Consider the following 15,404-nt stretch of genomic DNA (forward strand, 5'->3'; position numbering starts at 1 on the left):
AGACAGGATTTGAACTCAGAAAGATGATTCTTCCTGACTCTAGGCCAAACCCTACACTTTAGTAAAAACTGGCTTTGTGAACTGCCCAGACCCAAAAAAAACCCCCCAAAACAAACAAACAAAACCCAAACAAAACCCATTCATCACTCTGGCCAGTCTGCTTGCTGCTGAGATCCCTTGACCCTTCTTGGTCCTTGGATGTCTCCAGGCTCTACTTTTTTTTTTTTTTTTTTTTGCGGGGGAGAGGGGAGGGGAACGGGACAATGAGGGTTAAGTAACTTGCCCAGAGTCACAGCTCGAGAGTCAAGTGTTGAGGTCGGATTTGAATTCAGGTCCTCCTGAATCCAGGGCTGGTGCTTTATACACTGCGCCACCTAGCGGCCCCACCAGGCTCTACTCTTGAAGATTATCTTGCTTGGTCGGAACTACCCAAGTTTGTGCTCCATTAGCATGGCCTTTGAGAACCCAAGGTCACCTCCATAGCAAAAAATGACAGAAGAGCCTCTAGCTTATATTAGTTATTTGTGTACCTGCCATAACTCTGCCCGTTTTCCTCTGACCCTGTTCAGTCAGTCAATAAGCATTAAAAAGTGATTGCCATAAATCTAGCACCATGCTAAGTCCTGGGGATACAAAGAAAGGCAAAATAGTCTTTGCCATCAAGGTGCTTACATTCTAATGTCTTCCTATGTCTTATGTCTTTTTTCATCCTTGTACCCAGTGTTTTTATAGCACAGTGCATGGAAGGTATCTAATACCTACTTGCTGAATTAAACAAGAAGAATATCATCCTAAGATGGGGCAAGGGCAGGAAAAGAAGAAAGGCCAGTTAGCTGTCTCTGGCTGCTTGGATGAGCTTCCTGCAACCCCCTCCTCCAGATTAGCAGCCTCTACTCCCAAATTCCTTTGTCAGTAATTGAGGGGATCTTTGATTCCTTCATCTGTGTACTACCTGCAGGGTCAAAGACAGCAACCCATCTACCCTTTCTTCTTTCATCCATGTTCTCCCACAGAAGAACTACCCAATGTGCTGGTCACCTTTAGATCATGAAATATGCTCGTGGGTACTGGTGTAGCACTTGATTCTCCATTTGTTATCCTTTGCTCCCCCTACATGACCCACCAGCCACCTTTTCCAATCATACATTTCTTAGGTTATATCTTTTACACCACTCCTTTTACTACACAAATTAACTGACATAAAAGTGCTGCCCTCATGCAAATAATTTTCATAGTAATTTAAAAAAATCTGTTTGCAAAGCATTTGGAAATATATCAAAGTACTTCGCAGGGTGGTTAAGCCTCATTACTCAGACGTCAGACTGGCCTAGCTCTTCCATTCCTAACTTATCAGATCAGCACCACCTCCTTGGGCAAGGAGGGAAAGAAGCCTTTCTCCAACCATGTAAAAATCTTTCCCAGGAAGCCCATGAGCTCTTTCTTACTCTCACCAGCTCCCTGAAAGGTGCATTGCCAGCTGGGCAACTCAAATGCTGGATGGGATATCCTATATAGTAGTTAAACACTTAGGACACCTAGGAAAGTTGCCTTGTAAAGAAGACCCTAGTATTCTGCCTCAGCATCTCCATCACAGCCAAAGGTTCAGGCCCCTACGGACTTATTAGGGTACTAATGGAGCTCTCAGGAAACAAATATTTTTTACCCAGCCTTCCTAACCAAATTCACTGGTACTATAACCCTAAGCCCAAAATTCCAGAAGCTAGGATCACAGAGTGTTAGAACTTCAAGGGTCCTTTGAAACCATCTAGTTCAGCCCCTCAGTTTCCCTGCAGGAGGCCCCACCCCACACCACCTTGCAATTGTTCTCTGTGTCTAGAAATTACTTTCTAAGAACTCATCTGATCACATGCATGTCTTCTGGCTTTCCCCACCTCCCTCCAGCTCCACCCTCCAGGTAAACTTTGGACCGAGCCTAGCACAAAGTAGGTGCTTTATAGACACTTGTTGAATTGAATTGCCCAAGGTCATAGTTAGGTCTAGAACACAGGTGTCTTGATTCCCAGTCCAGCCTTCTCTTGACATCACAGTGTTTTCAGATGTCATGCTCAGAGCTTGCTCATGGGGAGATGGAGTCGGGGAGTGGGATAGGTGGGAAAAGTTTGAAGGATTTGGGGTCTGAGGATCTGGGGTATTATTCCACTGCTGCCTCTTCACTATCTGTGTGACAATGAGAATTAACCTTTCTGTCTCTCAATATCTTCATCTGTAAAATGAGGCTGCTGGGCTCTAAATTTTCTTCTAGTTCTAAAGTTATGGTACTGGGGACTGGCTGGCTGAATTAGATGGCTAAGGGAGGGAACCTAGAAAGAAATACCTTATCTCATTTGATACTCAAAACAACCCTGTGTAGAAGATAGAGGAGGGATTATACTCCCCATTTCTTTTATAGATATAGAAACTGAAGGCCAGAAAGATAAATGTGAATTGTCAAAGGCCTCATAGCTTGTTAGGAGTAAAGTTGATATTAAAATTTAGGAATACTAACTCCTAGGCTGGTGCTCTAACCACCATGCTCACTCTCTCCCCACTTTCACCCCTACCCTGACCCCTGGTTTACTAGTCTAGAATGCTGGTATACCAGCAATCACAAGCCAGGGTCCTTTCTTCCAGTGTGGGATTAAAAATGAAACAACTTCACATAGAGAGCAGTCAAAAGTCTCTCCTCCTCCTCTATTTGCATTTCTGTAGTAGGAAAATCCCCCCAGGCCCTTTCTTCATCCACCACCTGGAACAATGTAAGAAGAATCTATGAGCCCCTAGGAGTAAGCCATTTTCCTCTCTCAAAGAACCAGGTGCAGGAAACTTTTCTGGGAACCACCCTCTGCCGAGGAAACTTCATGAAAACTAGTTTAGCCTCTACTTAACTCCAGAAGCTGGGAGAAGACAGAGGAGGAAATGAAAGTCACCTAGAGGTGACTGAGGCTTTGCCCCAGATCATACTGTAAGTAGCCAAAGGATAACATCTAGGTTCCTGTTTCCAGAAATATGCCCTTTCCATCACATAAATGGATAGAAGCAAGGTTTCACACACTAAGCAGAAGTAAGATAGCAGATTGAATTAGAACCAGAATCCAATAATACCTAGTTTACACAAAACACATTTGAAACAGAAAGATACACATAGAGTTAAAATAAGGGGCTAGAGCAGAATCTATTATGCTTCAGCTGAAGTGAAAAAGTTAGGGGTAGCAATCATGATCTCAGGCAAAGCAAGAGTGAAAATAGACCTAATTAAAAGATATAAATGGGAAACCATATTTTTATAAAAAGGTATCATAGACAGTGAATTAACATTAGTACAGACATCTATGTACTAAATGGCACAGCATCCAAATTCTTTTTTTTTAACATCCAAATTCTTAATGGAAAAGTTAAATGAATTACAGAAGTAAATAGTAAAATTATAAGAGTGGGGAAAGTCAATTTATCCCCTCTCAGACCTAGATAAATCCAACCATAAAACAAATGAAAGTTAAGTAGATAAATATAATTATAAAAAAGTTAGATGTGATGAGAATACTCAATGGGAATAGAATGGATTGTACCTATTCTAAGCTGTGTGGGGTATCTTCACCAAAAATGACCATGTATCAGGACATAAAAACCTCACAAATAAATGCAGAAAAACAAATGTTAAATACACCTTTTCCTGACCACAATGCATAAAAAATGCATTCAATAAAAGGCCTTTGAATCACAGACTAAATAATTTAATCCTAAAGAATGGGTCAAAGAGTAAATCATAGAAACAATTGATGATTTCATTAAAGATGATGACAACAATTAGCCAATATACCAAGATTTGTGGGATAAAGCCAAATCAGCACTTTGGGGAAAATGTGTATCTCTAAATTCTTTTATTAATAAAAGACAGATCCAAAAAACCAAAAAAAAACCAACTAAAAAAAAAGACAGAAAGAGTAGATAAATAAATTGGATATTCAACTAAAAAAATCTAGGGGAAAAATGAATAGAAGCAGGCTGGCTGACCATAGAAAGGGTGTAAAACCAGAATCAAGCTGAACCACTGGAGCTCTTGGGGGTCACAAGCTTTGGGAAGGTTAGCTTTGCTGATCTCATCAGAGAGGGGAGGGCCTGCACCCATTGCTTAGCATTGGGAAACAGTTCAGATTGACGCACAGAGATAGGGCCCTGGCCAAGTGACCCCATGGTATTCAAAACTAAGTCCACTGCTTTCCAGAGGAGAATCAACAAGGAGTAAGCACTCCCCTAGACTGCTAGGGAATCATGACACTTATCCATGGAGGATCTTGCAGGAAGACAAAGAATGTCACAGGATCACAAATTTAGACGTGGCAGGGAATTTGGTGCATCCTTTCCAACATCCTAATTTTACAGATGAGGAAATTGAGGCACAGAGACTTTCCAAGTCTTAGTGAGTTGCTGTTACCAAAACGCAACTAGTAAGTATATGAACTATTATTTGAACCCAGGCTTCAGAGCAGGAAAGGACCTTGTTGACTGTTTAATCCAATCCTCTCCTTTTATGATTGGGGCAATCAAAGCCCAGAGAGAAGTGATTAGTCTAAGGTTGCACAGTCTCAAGGTTGCACAGCCTCAGAGACACTAGTGTTAGGACTAGGACTCAGGCTTCCTTTCTCCCACTCTATTGCTCTTTCCACTAAGTCAGGATATTTTCACACATTATGCAATGATCTTGATAGAGCAGAAGAGACTGTTTGATGGACTGGAAGACTGAGAGGAGACCTAGAAAATCCACAGTATCCCACCTTCATAATGTCCTTTGATCATCCTGACAATGCTGTGAGGTAGGCATTATTATTCCCATTTTCCACATGGAAAGAAATACTGTAAACCAGTTAATTCCAGAGAGAGCTTTGGTCCTTTAGGTTCTGTGCTTACAGTGACATCAGGGATCCCTCCCTATGACCCGCCCCCTTGCCCAAACCCAGACATTTCACAAACAGCCAGAGAGCTGGCAACCACCAGGAGACAGTTTTCTGCAGTGCCCAGGTTTCCGTTTTTGCTTCAGCCACTGGACTTGGAAATATACATCTCCACCCAGGACATGAAGTCCCATTGTTGGGTTTCATGGAAATAGCTAAATCCAAGTTGCTTAATGAGTGACCACAGGGGTGTTTTCATCCCCAATCCTTCCTGCAAAACACTGAGGTCACAGTGTTCCAAGGCTGAAAGGTTAGAGGGTGGAGAGAGAGGAGAGGGGCAGGACAGAGACCTCAGCCAATGACTGTGGCCTCATAGGGCAGAGTCAGGAACAACAAGTGGAAGTTGGGTGGGTTTGAGACTCTAGGTAAGCAAAACCTGCCTAACAATTAAAATTATCATTCCACCATTTACTGGGACATTGTAGAGGGGATTCTCCATCAGTTACAGGCTGGACTGGATGGACTCTGGGGACCCTTCAGAGGGATCATGTACTTTAAGTTGAAAGGGATCTCAGAGTCTAATCCACTTATTTTACAGATGAGCGACTGAGGTCCAGTGAAATTAAGGGACTTGACCAAAGCCGAACAAGTATTTTCAGAGATAGGATTTGTACCTAGATTCTCTGACCCCAAATACAGCATTCTCTTGGCCATGCTACTTCTCCTACTCTGAAATATTGATCCAGGATACCCTGCTCCAAACCCCATCCTGGATATCACTCTCTCTCACTATCCCTCTCATCCAAAACTCTCTGTCCCCTTCTCTTTTGTCTTACTGTGGGCTCTTAGCAGGGTCTGGAATATTATAGGTGCTTAATAAATGTTTATTGATTGATTGACCTATAGTGGAAAGAGTACTGGCTCTGGAGTCAGAGGAGCTGGGGCCTTATCCAATCTCACTCTGTAGGCTGAAAATTTTTTTGGCTCCAAAAAGATTTAGTTGTGGTAGTAAATTAGGTGACTCAAGGCTCTGGCCCTCAGTCACTTATATTGCAAAAAGAGCCACATTCAGCTCTATAAAACCTTGTGTCTCCACAGAGATTCACATTACCTAGGCAAAATGGTAGGCAGAATAGGCAGCAGTAATAGCTAATAATTGCAGTTAGCATTTCTATAGCACTCTAAGGTTTACAAAGTACTTTACAAATATTAACTCATACAATCTTGGGAGGTGGGTGCTATTTATCCCCATTTTATAGATGAGGATACTAAGATAGCTAGAGGTTAAGTGACTTTTGCCAGGGTCATATAGCTAGGAAATATCTGAGGCAGGATTTAAACTCAGGTCTTCTTGATTCCAGGTCCAGTGCTCTATCCATTGTGCCACAATTGATGCCAGTAGTACCCAAAGTAAGACTGAGGTGGGGCGGGGCAGGGAGGAAGAGGCAGTGAAGGTTTCTTCCTCCCTCCTCCATTCTATTCTTAAAATACCTCTTTCAAATGACTTAAGTACAAATTTTACTTCATTCCCATGCTGTAAAATCCTACCAAATGAGTTGAACTTGGATTAAGAATCCTCAAGAGATTCAGATGCCACCGTGAGGGTCAGGTCTATTAGGCAGTCATCCTTTGGAACATATTGGATCAATCAGATTGTTTACTTTCAGGAAAAGGTGGGGAGCATGGGGAGAGATACAGTAGGGATGTCCCTACACTCCTTTAAGACCCTAAACTCAGAGTAAAGGCCCCAAAGGCTGAGCACTAGCCCTTCCTTATACCCTTCCCCCAATCTAGCCAAAAGGCATATGTTTCTCTTCCTTTGGAGACTGCCCTGTGTCTTTTCTCTGTGGCTGGCTAAAGACAAAGATGCTGTCGGGGGCAGAGAAATGCTAAGATGCTGAGGCCAAGAAGATTTCACCTCATGCCAGACCAGAGTCTGAAGAGGTGACAGAAAAGTCAGGAGGGGAGAAGTTGTCCCTCAAGTGTCCCTCATCCTTTTAGCACTGTTTTGACCACTTTCATAAGCCTGTTCCTAGCAATCATCCTACTTCCTTACTCAGAATCCGGTCTCCCTTCAGGGAGCCTGGAAATCTGAAAAAACTAATAATAATCATGAAAATAATTATGATAGATCTACATTCATTTCCTTCCCACAAATCTTTTTATCTGCTTAGGAAAGAGCAGGAATAAGTAAATGAATAAGGAAACCATGTTTTTAATAACATATCTTTTATTTGATTTTATTCATTTAAGATGGTACACAAAGCTGCCAGATGTGGCTAGATAAAAACATCTGGCTGTTAAGTAATCAAGCCTCTTTGGATGCAGGCCAGGCCTGTCCCCCTTTCCTTGGTCTTCCTTGTACCATGGATACTTTACACTAAGCCTAGGCCTCCCTCATGGTCCAGAAGACCTTGGGCCCATATGCAAAGTCTTTGCCTTTTCTGTGAGTGGACATGAATGGTCCTGAGAGCTGAGGAGTCAGTCCCTGAGTCCTGGGTTATTTGCTGGGTTGAGCCAAAATTCTTCTAGCTCTAAAGACTTTGGCACCTTTGTGTTTGGTTCCTATCTCCTTTGCTCACATTTTCTGTCCATATCACAGAGGGTCAAGGCCACAGATATAGATTGTGTTTGCTGAAGGACCTCACGTGTAAGGTTGACGCACGGAGCCAGATAGAGCCCCTGTTGCAAGAGCAGCTGATACTGGTGAGAGAAATCAGGAGCCTCTCTTGGCTTCAAGGACCCCAGGATCAGCAGGAGTGGGACACAAGGAGACTTCCACCCCTCCCCAAGGACAGTTGTACAAAGGCATCCCCAATCACAGCCTATTAAGTCAATTGTCCTCTTTATTGTGAAAACCGAGGGCTCAGAATCTCTCCAGCCTGTCCCGTGGGGGTCACCTTCAGCCATCTGAGCTGACTGGGACTAAAGGACTTAGAGTTCAGTTCCATAATCTTTGATTCGGGGAGTGGATGATGAAGGGAGCCAGGCAGAAGGAGTTTCATGGAAAGGACAAAGATGGGAGGCCAGACAAAGACCAGCTGCCTTGTTATTGAGGGAATCATGGGTATTCTGAATGAAGAGTAGGAGAAGACATACTCTGCACCAGACCCAGGATTTGGGGCATAGCTGATCATCGAATGATCACATTCAGCACACTTATCACAGTGCCCCAGTGCTTAGCATAGTCACTGGTACACAGGAGGTGCTTGATAAATGTTTACTGATCGACTGATGGAATAGAAGGGCAAAGAGGGGCCGGGGTAATTGGGACCCCAGGGTTCCTTGCTCTAGGAAGCCCTCAGTAAGGATAGGGGGAGACTGAAATGAGGATGACAAATATGTTCTGATACCGGATCACTCGATGTTCACCATAGGTGGCCGCTTGCACTTTTAGACGGTAGACACCAGCATCCGTGAGTGGGCGGCGGGTGTAGATGGCGCCCTGTCCACCCTGAGGCTCTCGCAAAGCAAAGGGGCTGCTGGGGTCAGGCTCTAGCACAGTCAGGACGGTCCGGTTAGGCAGGACGCCTCCCTCAGAGAAGGCCGTTAGGCGCACAACATCGTGATCAGCTCGGATGCCAAAGGGGAGAGTGAGAAGCTTATACTGCAAGGTGAAGGGGCCCCCAGAGCTGCAATCGAGGGCACAGCGACGGAAGCACATCCTGTGGTAAAGATAGACGGACACACACACACACACACACACACACACACACACACACACACACACACACACACACACACAGATGAACAATCATGGCATCCAGGAATAATTAGAAAAGTCCTGAGTAGGGAGAGGAGGCCCCTGAGCTGAGGCCCATACTAGTCCCCAGACTATGACAAGAATGTAGGTCAGAGGGCACCCAGGATAGGGATGGGGCTGGAGAGAATTCTTTACCAGGATGAATTAAAGGGACGGGGGGGGGGGCCCCGAGAGAAGCGGGGGGGGGGGGTTAGGCTGGAAGAGAGAGGCCTCCGGGGAGAGACAAGAGATTGGACTTTAAGCACTTGAAAAGGCCCCATCCATGGAAGAGGAGTTAGACTTATTCTCTTTGGCCTAGAAGACAGAACCAAAATCACTGGAAGCGCTGCTCTATTGGTTTTTCATTTTTTAAAGTTTCCTTTTGGTTTCTTTGTTCTTTTTTATGCTGGGTTCATATATGGAAAACCTTACTAAAAATATTTTTCTCTGTATCTGATTGATTTCATAGGGAGGGGAAACTTCCTCCAATCCCTCCCCCGATGCAGATCAGCCCCAATCTGAAATTCTGTGTTCAGTTATCTAGAGACAGTAGTCTATAGCTCTAGTTGTATGTGGCACTCCAAGTTTAAATGATTTGACTAGAGTCACACAATCATGTCATATGGGAGCATAGATTTAAAGCTAGAAAGGACTTTAGAGGCCACCCAGTACAACTGCCTCATTTTACAGAAAAGGATACTGAGGCCCAGAGAAGTTAAGTAACTTGCTCAAAGGCACACAGCTAGAAAGTATCACAGGTAGAATTCGAACTCAAGACTTCGTGATTCCAAGTCCAGCCCTCTATCTACTGCACTGTGCTGTCTCGACCAGAAGAGAAATGGGTTGTATCTAGAGGCTAGTGGGCTCCCCATTCCCATGCAGGTGTTCATCATGGAGCAGGATGGATAATCATTTGTCAAGGATGTTGTAGGGGAGATTCCTATTCATGTAGAGAAGATGGACTGGATGACTTTGGAAGTCTCTTCCAACTCTGAGATAATGTGATTCTGTGACCTTGACTAGTAGGCCCTGGCCAACATACCCCCAAGCCAGACGGATCTATGGTGTCATCCCTGACCTGAGGGGGGCGGTGATATCTCTTACCCAGGGCTGGAGCCCCTCCGGTATGTAGCAGGGCACGGTGTATCCACACACTGATAACTACCACGGGTGTTGAAGCACATCTGGCTGGGGCCACACTTGATGCCTTCCTCTACACACTCGTTGATGTCTGGAGAAGAGAGAAGAATCCAAAGATGGAGGGGGAGGGGGGCATGTGTCACTCCTGTGAATAGGGGGAATGAAGGGCATCGAGTAAAGAAGCAAAGATTGGAATAGGGAAGAAGAGAGGTAGGAAAATAAGGGAGAAAAGATCAGTAGAGATAGGGGAGATAAAGAAGAAAAAAGGAGGGAGATAGGGAGAAGGGAGAGAGAATAGAAGAGAGGAGAAAATAGAGAACGTACCAGTAGGTGAGCAAGTAGAAGAAAAAGAGGAGGAGGGGGAAAATGAGAAATTCCTGAGAATACCCCAGGAGATGGAAGATCTGGGCCCTCAAACGCAAGGCCTGATTTCTGTCGCCTCCTCTACTTTGGCATCAGGACCTCGGCCATGCCCTGGAAATCCGGGTGCCCCAAAGCAGCCAAGTTAGTTCAACTTGGCTGTGCTTTCTATGACTATGCCCAGAAGACCTCTGGCACCTACTGATTTATGTTCTTGGTTCATTTCTAGGAGATGGGAGGAAGCTGGGCCAATCGTTCTTGGTATTATGCAGGCTTCTCAAGGGGAAGGGAAAGCTACTTAGGCAGGTGGTGGGAGTAGATGCCAGCCCTTTGCTTCAGATCTGCATCTACTCCATCAGCTGCCCTTTGTTGCAGGCCAAAGCCCACTGCATCTTTCCCCACCCTGTTTCTCCAGTGTCCCCAGCCAGTAGTGACAGTGAGACAGGCAGTATAAACCAATGGTCATACAGAGAGAAGGGTGGAGCACAAGAAGGGACTAAGCCTTCAGAAGCCTGCATAAGACCAAGCCTGGGTGGGAAACTGGATTTCAGCTCAAAAGTATCAGAGATGATTATAACTACTTAGAAAATAAGAGCTATCCTTTTTTCTTTTCTTTTCTTTCTTTTTTTTTTGGTGAGGCAATTGGGGTTAAGTGACTTACCCATGGTCACCCAGCTAGTAAGTGTCAAGTGTCTGAGACTGGATTTGAACTCAGGTCCTCCTGACTCCAGGGCCAGTGCTCTATCCACTGTGCCACCTAACTGCCCCAGAGCTATGCTTTTCAAAGATCTTTCACAACTATGATCTCATTTGACCTTCAAAAGTAGTGTAGAAATTATTATTTCCATTTTACTGATGGGGAAACTGAGACCAGAGAGAAGAAGGGACTTTGTCAAGCTAGCAGCAGAACTGGGACTGGAACCCAGGTCTCCTTTGAGGACCTGTCTCTTCAAGGCTGTGAAGACTCTGGCCCCAGACAGGGCTCTTTCTTACCTTGGCAGTTCTTCCCACTGGAAAGCAGGCGGTACCCAGCTGGGCAAAGGCACTGGTAGCTGCCTTCAGTGTTGCGGCAGGCATGCTGGCACAGGGTCTGCACCTGGCATTCATCAAGGTCTGGGGAAGGCCCCAGGATGGGTGGGAGGGAAAGAAAGAGAGCTGAGTCAGAGTTGGTCCAAGTGGCAGCACGCCCCAGCTTAAGGAACAAGGAAATAACCTGCCTTGGGCTAGGAGTCCGGTGGCTACCATATCTACCTGCCCTGCTCCACCCCCGGCCTTCCCAAGCTACCAGGAGCTTAAGCAAGAAGCAATTCTTGATCCAATCTAGCAGCCCAGGGAAAGGGTCAGCAGGTGACTGATCTCTTCTCTGACAGTATCCCTCTTGTCATGTCCAACCTAAAGGGCATCAAACCTTCAGAGACAGATGATTTGGGGACAAACCTCAAATAATCTGGGGGAGTAGAAAGGGTGTAGACTGGGCTCCATTCTACTTCTACAACCATGGTTCACTCTCTACTCTAGCCAAACTCTCTGGGTATTCATTATCTTCCTGCACATGCCAGATACATTGCATCTTCACGGTTATTTTTGCTCAAATTATTCTTGATAGATTAGGCTTTTGTTGTTGTTCAGTCATTTTTCCTTGTGTCTGACACTTTGTGACCCCATTTGGGGTTTTCTTGGCAAAGATACTGGAGTAGTTTGCCATTTCTTTCTCCAGCTAATTTTACAGATGATGAAACTGAGGCAAACAAGGTTCAGTGACTTGCCTAGGGTCACACAGCCAGTAAGTGTCTGAGGCCAGATTTGAATTCAGGAAGATGAGATTCCAGGCCCAGTGCTCCATCCACTGTGCCACCTGGACTACAGTACCTCCCCTCTATCCAAAGCCTCCCTATTCACATTCAAGCTGAGATGGTCATTGACTGAGGAGTATAAGAAGTTGGTCAAGGAGTATGAGGAATATTTTATAAATGGGCATATTAACTTATTGAAATAAATCAATCTCTACTTTTTAGATGCAATGGTCAACTCTAGAAATTCTTTTCTTTTCAATTCAATGTGCATAGGAGAGTTTACTGCAAGCCAAGACATACAAGCAACAAAATATTTGGGAACCCCTGTCAAAGAGTGGAGGTGGGGAAGGAAAAGTGTGACCAACTGTTAGTGCTGTTACTGTTAATTACCCTGTTCAGTCCCTTCAATCAATTAAATCATGTCAAACTCTTTGTAACACCCATTTGGAGTTTTCCGAGCAAAGATACTAGAGTGGTCTGTCATTTCCTTCTCCACTTCATGTTATAGATGAAGAAACTAAGGCAAACTCAGAGCTAAGTCACTTGCCCAGGGTCACAGAGCTAGTGTCTGAGGCTGGATTTGAACTCAGGAAGAGGAGTCTTCCTGACTCCAGGCCCAGCATTCTATCCACTGTGCCACCTAGCTGCCCTAAGAAAATTCAAGGTTAGGACATTTATCTCAGAAAGGAGCTCTTTTCAGTCCTTAAGGGGAATGATTCAGAAGGAACTGAGTGGTAACTCAAGCAACATTATTGAATTTTAATCTAAACTGTATTTGAGTATATTATGATTCTTTTCTTAGTCAAGATTCTCATAAATGTCATGTCCAATCACCTTGGAATAGAGCCATGTTGGAGGGCAGGGGGAGACTATGCCAGTTTAGACATCTCCCTCTGCAAATTAAAATTTTTTTACATTTATTAATGTTAAATTCAATAAAATTGTTTATGGGAGACTTGAGACTAAATTGATGAGCCTAAATGGCTAAATTACTGAGTTGGTTCTTGAGTTTTCCAGCTTGGTAATGACCCATGGGGGTGCCAGTAGGTCCCCATAGCAGTCCCAGGCTCTGTCTTACCAGTGCAGGCTCCATTCCTCCTGGTGAAGCCTGGTGGGCACCAAGTCCTACTAATGGAGTTCAGGGGACTTCCAACAGGTCGGAAAGAGATCCAGGCATGGTAGGAACCCCCATGAGCTCGGGCTCGGGGTCGCAGCCAGACCGGGAAAGATCCATGGTGACTGACGGTGGTAACATTGCCTTCCATCTTTTCCAGTCTGGCACAGGTCTTGCCATCTTGGAGTTTCCTCTGACCTTGTGGGCACAGGCAGCGATAGCTGCCCTGTAGGTTTTGGCATTGGTAAGCACAGACCCTAGGCATCTGCAAGCACTCATTAATATCTGGAAAAAAGAAAAAGAAAAAAGATTGAGAGAGGAGAGTAGAGCATTTCAAGCTTTTAGCAGGAATGCCTCTTTTATTCTAACATTAAAAGCTCTCCACAAGGGGCAGCTAGGTGGCGCAGTGGATAAAGCACCGGCCCTGGATTCAGGAGTACCTGAGTTCAAATCCGGCCTCAGAGACTTGACACTTACTAGCTGTGTGACCCTGGGCAAGTCACTTAACCCTCATTGCCCAGCAAAAAAAAAAAAAAAAAAAGCTCTCCACAATCCGGTCCCATCAACACACAGTATTCTAGAGTTGAAAGAGATCCCTCTAGGCCAGATGTATTATTTTGCAGATGAGAAAACTGAGGCCCAAGAGATTTGCCCAAGGACACACAGGTGAGAAGTAGAGGAGCTGGGAATCAAACTCAGGTCTTTTGACTCCAGATTTGGTGCTCTTACCACTAAGCCACACTGTCTCCCCAACAGTATCTCTCATGAGTTCTCTACACAAGCCCCTATGATCCAGACAGGACAGATTGCTGGATACTTCTCCAGCCCACACCTTGTAATTTTCCTCTTTCAAGTCTTTGCTCATGCCGTTCTCCCTCCCTAGAATGCCTTCCTTCACCTTTGTCTATGCCAAATCACAACTCCATCCCCATCTCATCAAAGCCTTTCCACGCTGTGGCTCTGGGCCACAATGATCTCTTCCTCTTCAGGGTTCCCACAACTCTGATACATCTGCACTCCTCATAGCATATCTGGGCTTGGATGGTTCATCAATTTAAAGCTAAAAAGGAACTTAGAGGCCAGTGAGTCCAACCCCCTCATTTTACAGATGAGCAAATTGAACCTGAGACAGGGTAAGTGACTTGCCCAGGGTCACATAGCTAGGAAGTGTCTGAGGGAGGATTTGAAGACAGGTCTTCCTAATTCTAAGCCCAGCACTCTATTCTACTCCTCCATGTTTCATTTGTTAAGTGCCTTGTACTCCTCCCATAGCACCTAACAAAGGGCTTTATAGATGGCAGGCTCCTACTAAGTGCTTTTTATTGGATTTGGGGGCTAAAAGGGACTTTAGAGATCTAATAGAACCCCTTCATTGGAACAATGAGAAAGCAAAGACCACAAAGCAAATTAGTGATGGGGTGGAGAACACAACACAGCAATATCTGATGGATAGGTCTAGAGCATAATGCTGGGCACAGGGCCCAAGACAGGGCACCCACATTGCCTTGGGTTGAGGGACCAATTCCTTTTCAAAGCATTTTAGATGCACTGAGGAATCAAACAGCTTTCCTCAAATTTCTCACTGAAGCAATGATGGGACTGAGACTCTTCACCCAGATGTCTTACGTGGTCAGTCTTCAGCTTGGCCAAGAGGAGAGAGCATCTCCTAGAACCAAATGAATGGCAGCCCTGGCCTTGAATCTCAGCTGCCTGGGAGCCAGCAGAAAAGGAGCTATTCTGCAGTTGCTGGTTTGAATCTGTCTGGGCACGTACTGTCTCTCCTGTAACCTCTCCTCACCCTCCCACACAGACATTTTAGGAGAATGTCATTTAAGCTGAGCTCCCGAGGCCATGCCTGGCCCTGGCAGAGAGTTCTGACATTAACATGTCTCTAGGCTGTCTTAACTCAGCTCGTGGGTAGGGTTATTCTCTAAGCAGCTCTAGCAAGGCCCAGGGACCCAAAGGCTCCATCCTGGATTGCATACAAATACTATGAAGGCAGGAAGTTCAGAGTGTGGCAGCTTGAATGATTGGCAGGATCACAAAGGACGCCGGAGAACAGACCCAAAATGCGGCCTCACCAGCCTGGGATGGTGATGTCTAAGCAAAGACATGACTGTTAGGAAGAGCATGAATGGGTAAATGTGGACTTGTTCACCAAATTCTGAAATACTAGGATGAGGGAAGGCCCCCTTGATGTTGGGGTAAGAGAAGTTTGGCAAATCAAGGAAAATTCAACTTTCCATTCTTAGCAACGGACTGTGGAACTTGTTATCCCAGGACACAGGCAGGAAATAGCAACAGATGCCCAAAGGGTTTGCATTTGCCAAAGGCAGAGCTATGAACAGCCCCTACCTGAAACCTAA

At 45.0% G+C, this 15,404-nt stretch overlaps 1 protein-coding gene across 1 annotated transcript in view; it reads right to left on the reverse strand.

The window, feature by feature from the left end:
* Positions 1–7,101: 7,101 nt before the first annotated feature.
* Positions 7,102–15,404, reverse strand: part of HMCN2 (hemicentin 2) — a 191,600-nt gene continuing 183,297 nt past the window's right edge. Inside the window, 4 exon segments of the mRNA XM_043980824.1 lie at positions 7,102–8,554; positions 9,736–9,862; positions 11,125–11,244; positions 13,003–13,323. Of these exon segments, the coding sequence (XP_043836759.1) occupies positions 8,191–8,554; positions 9,736–9,862; positions 11,125–11,244; positions 13,003–13,323 (932 nt within the window). The 3' untranslated portion in view covers positions 7,102–8,190.

Source organism: Dromiciops gliroides, chromosome 2 (genome assembly GCF_019393635.1).
Source record: "Dromiciops gliroides isolate mDroGli1 chromosome 2, mDroGli1.pri, whole genome shotgun sequence".
NCBI lineage: Eukaryota > Metazoa > Chordata > Mammalia > Microbiotheria > Microbiotheriidae > Dromiciops > Dromiciops gliroides.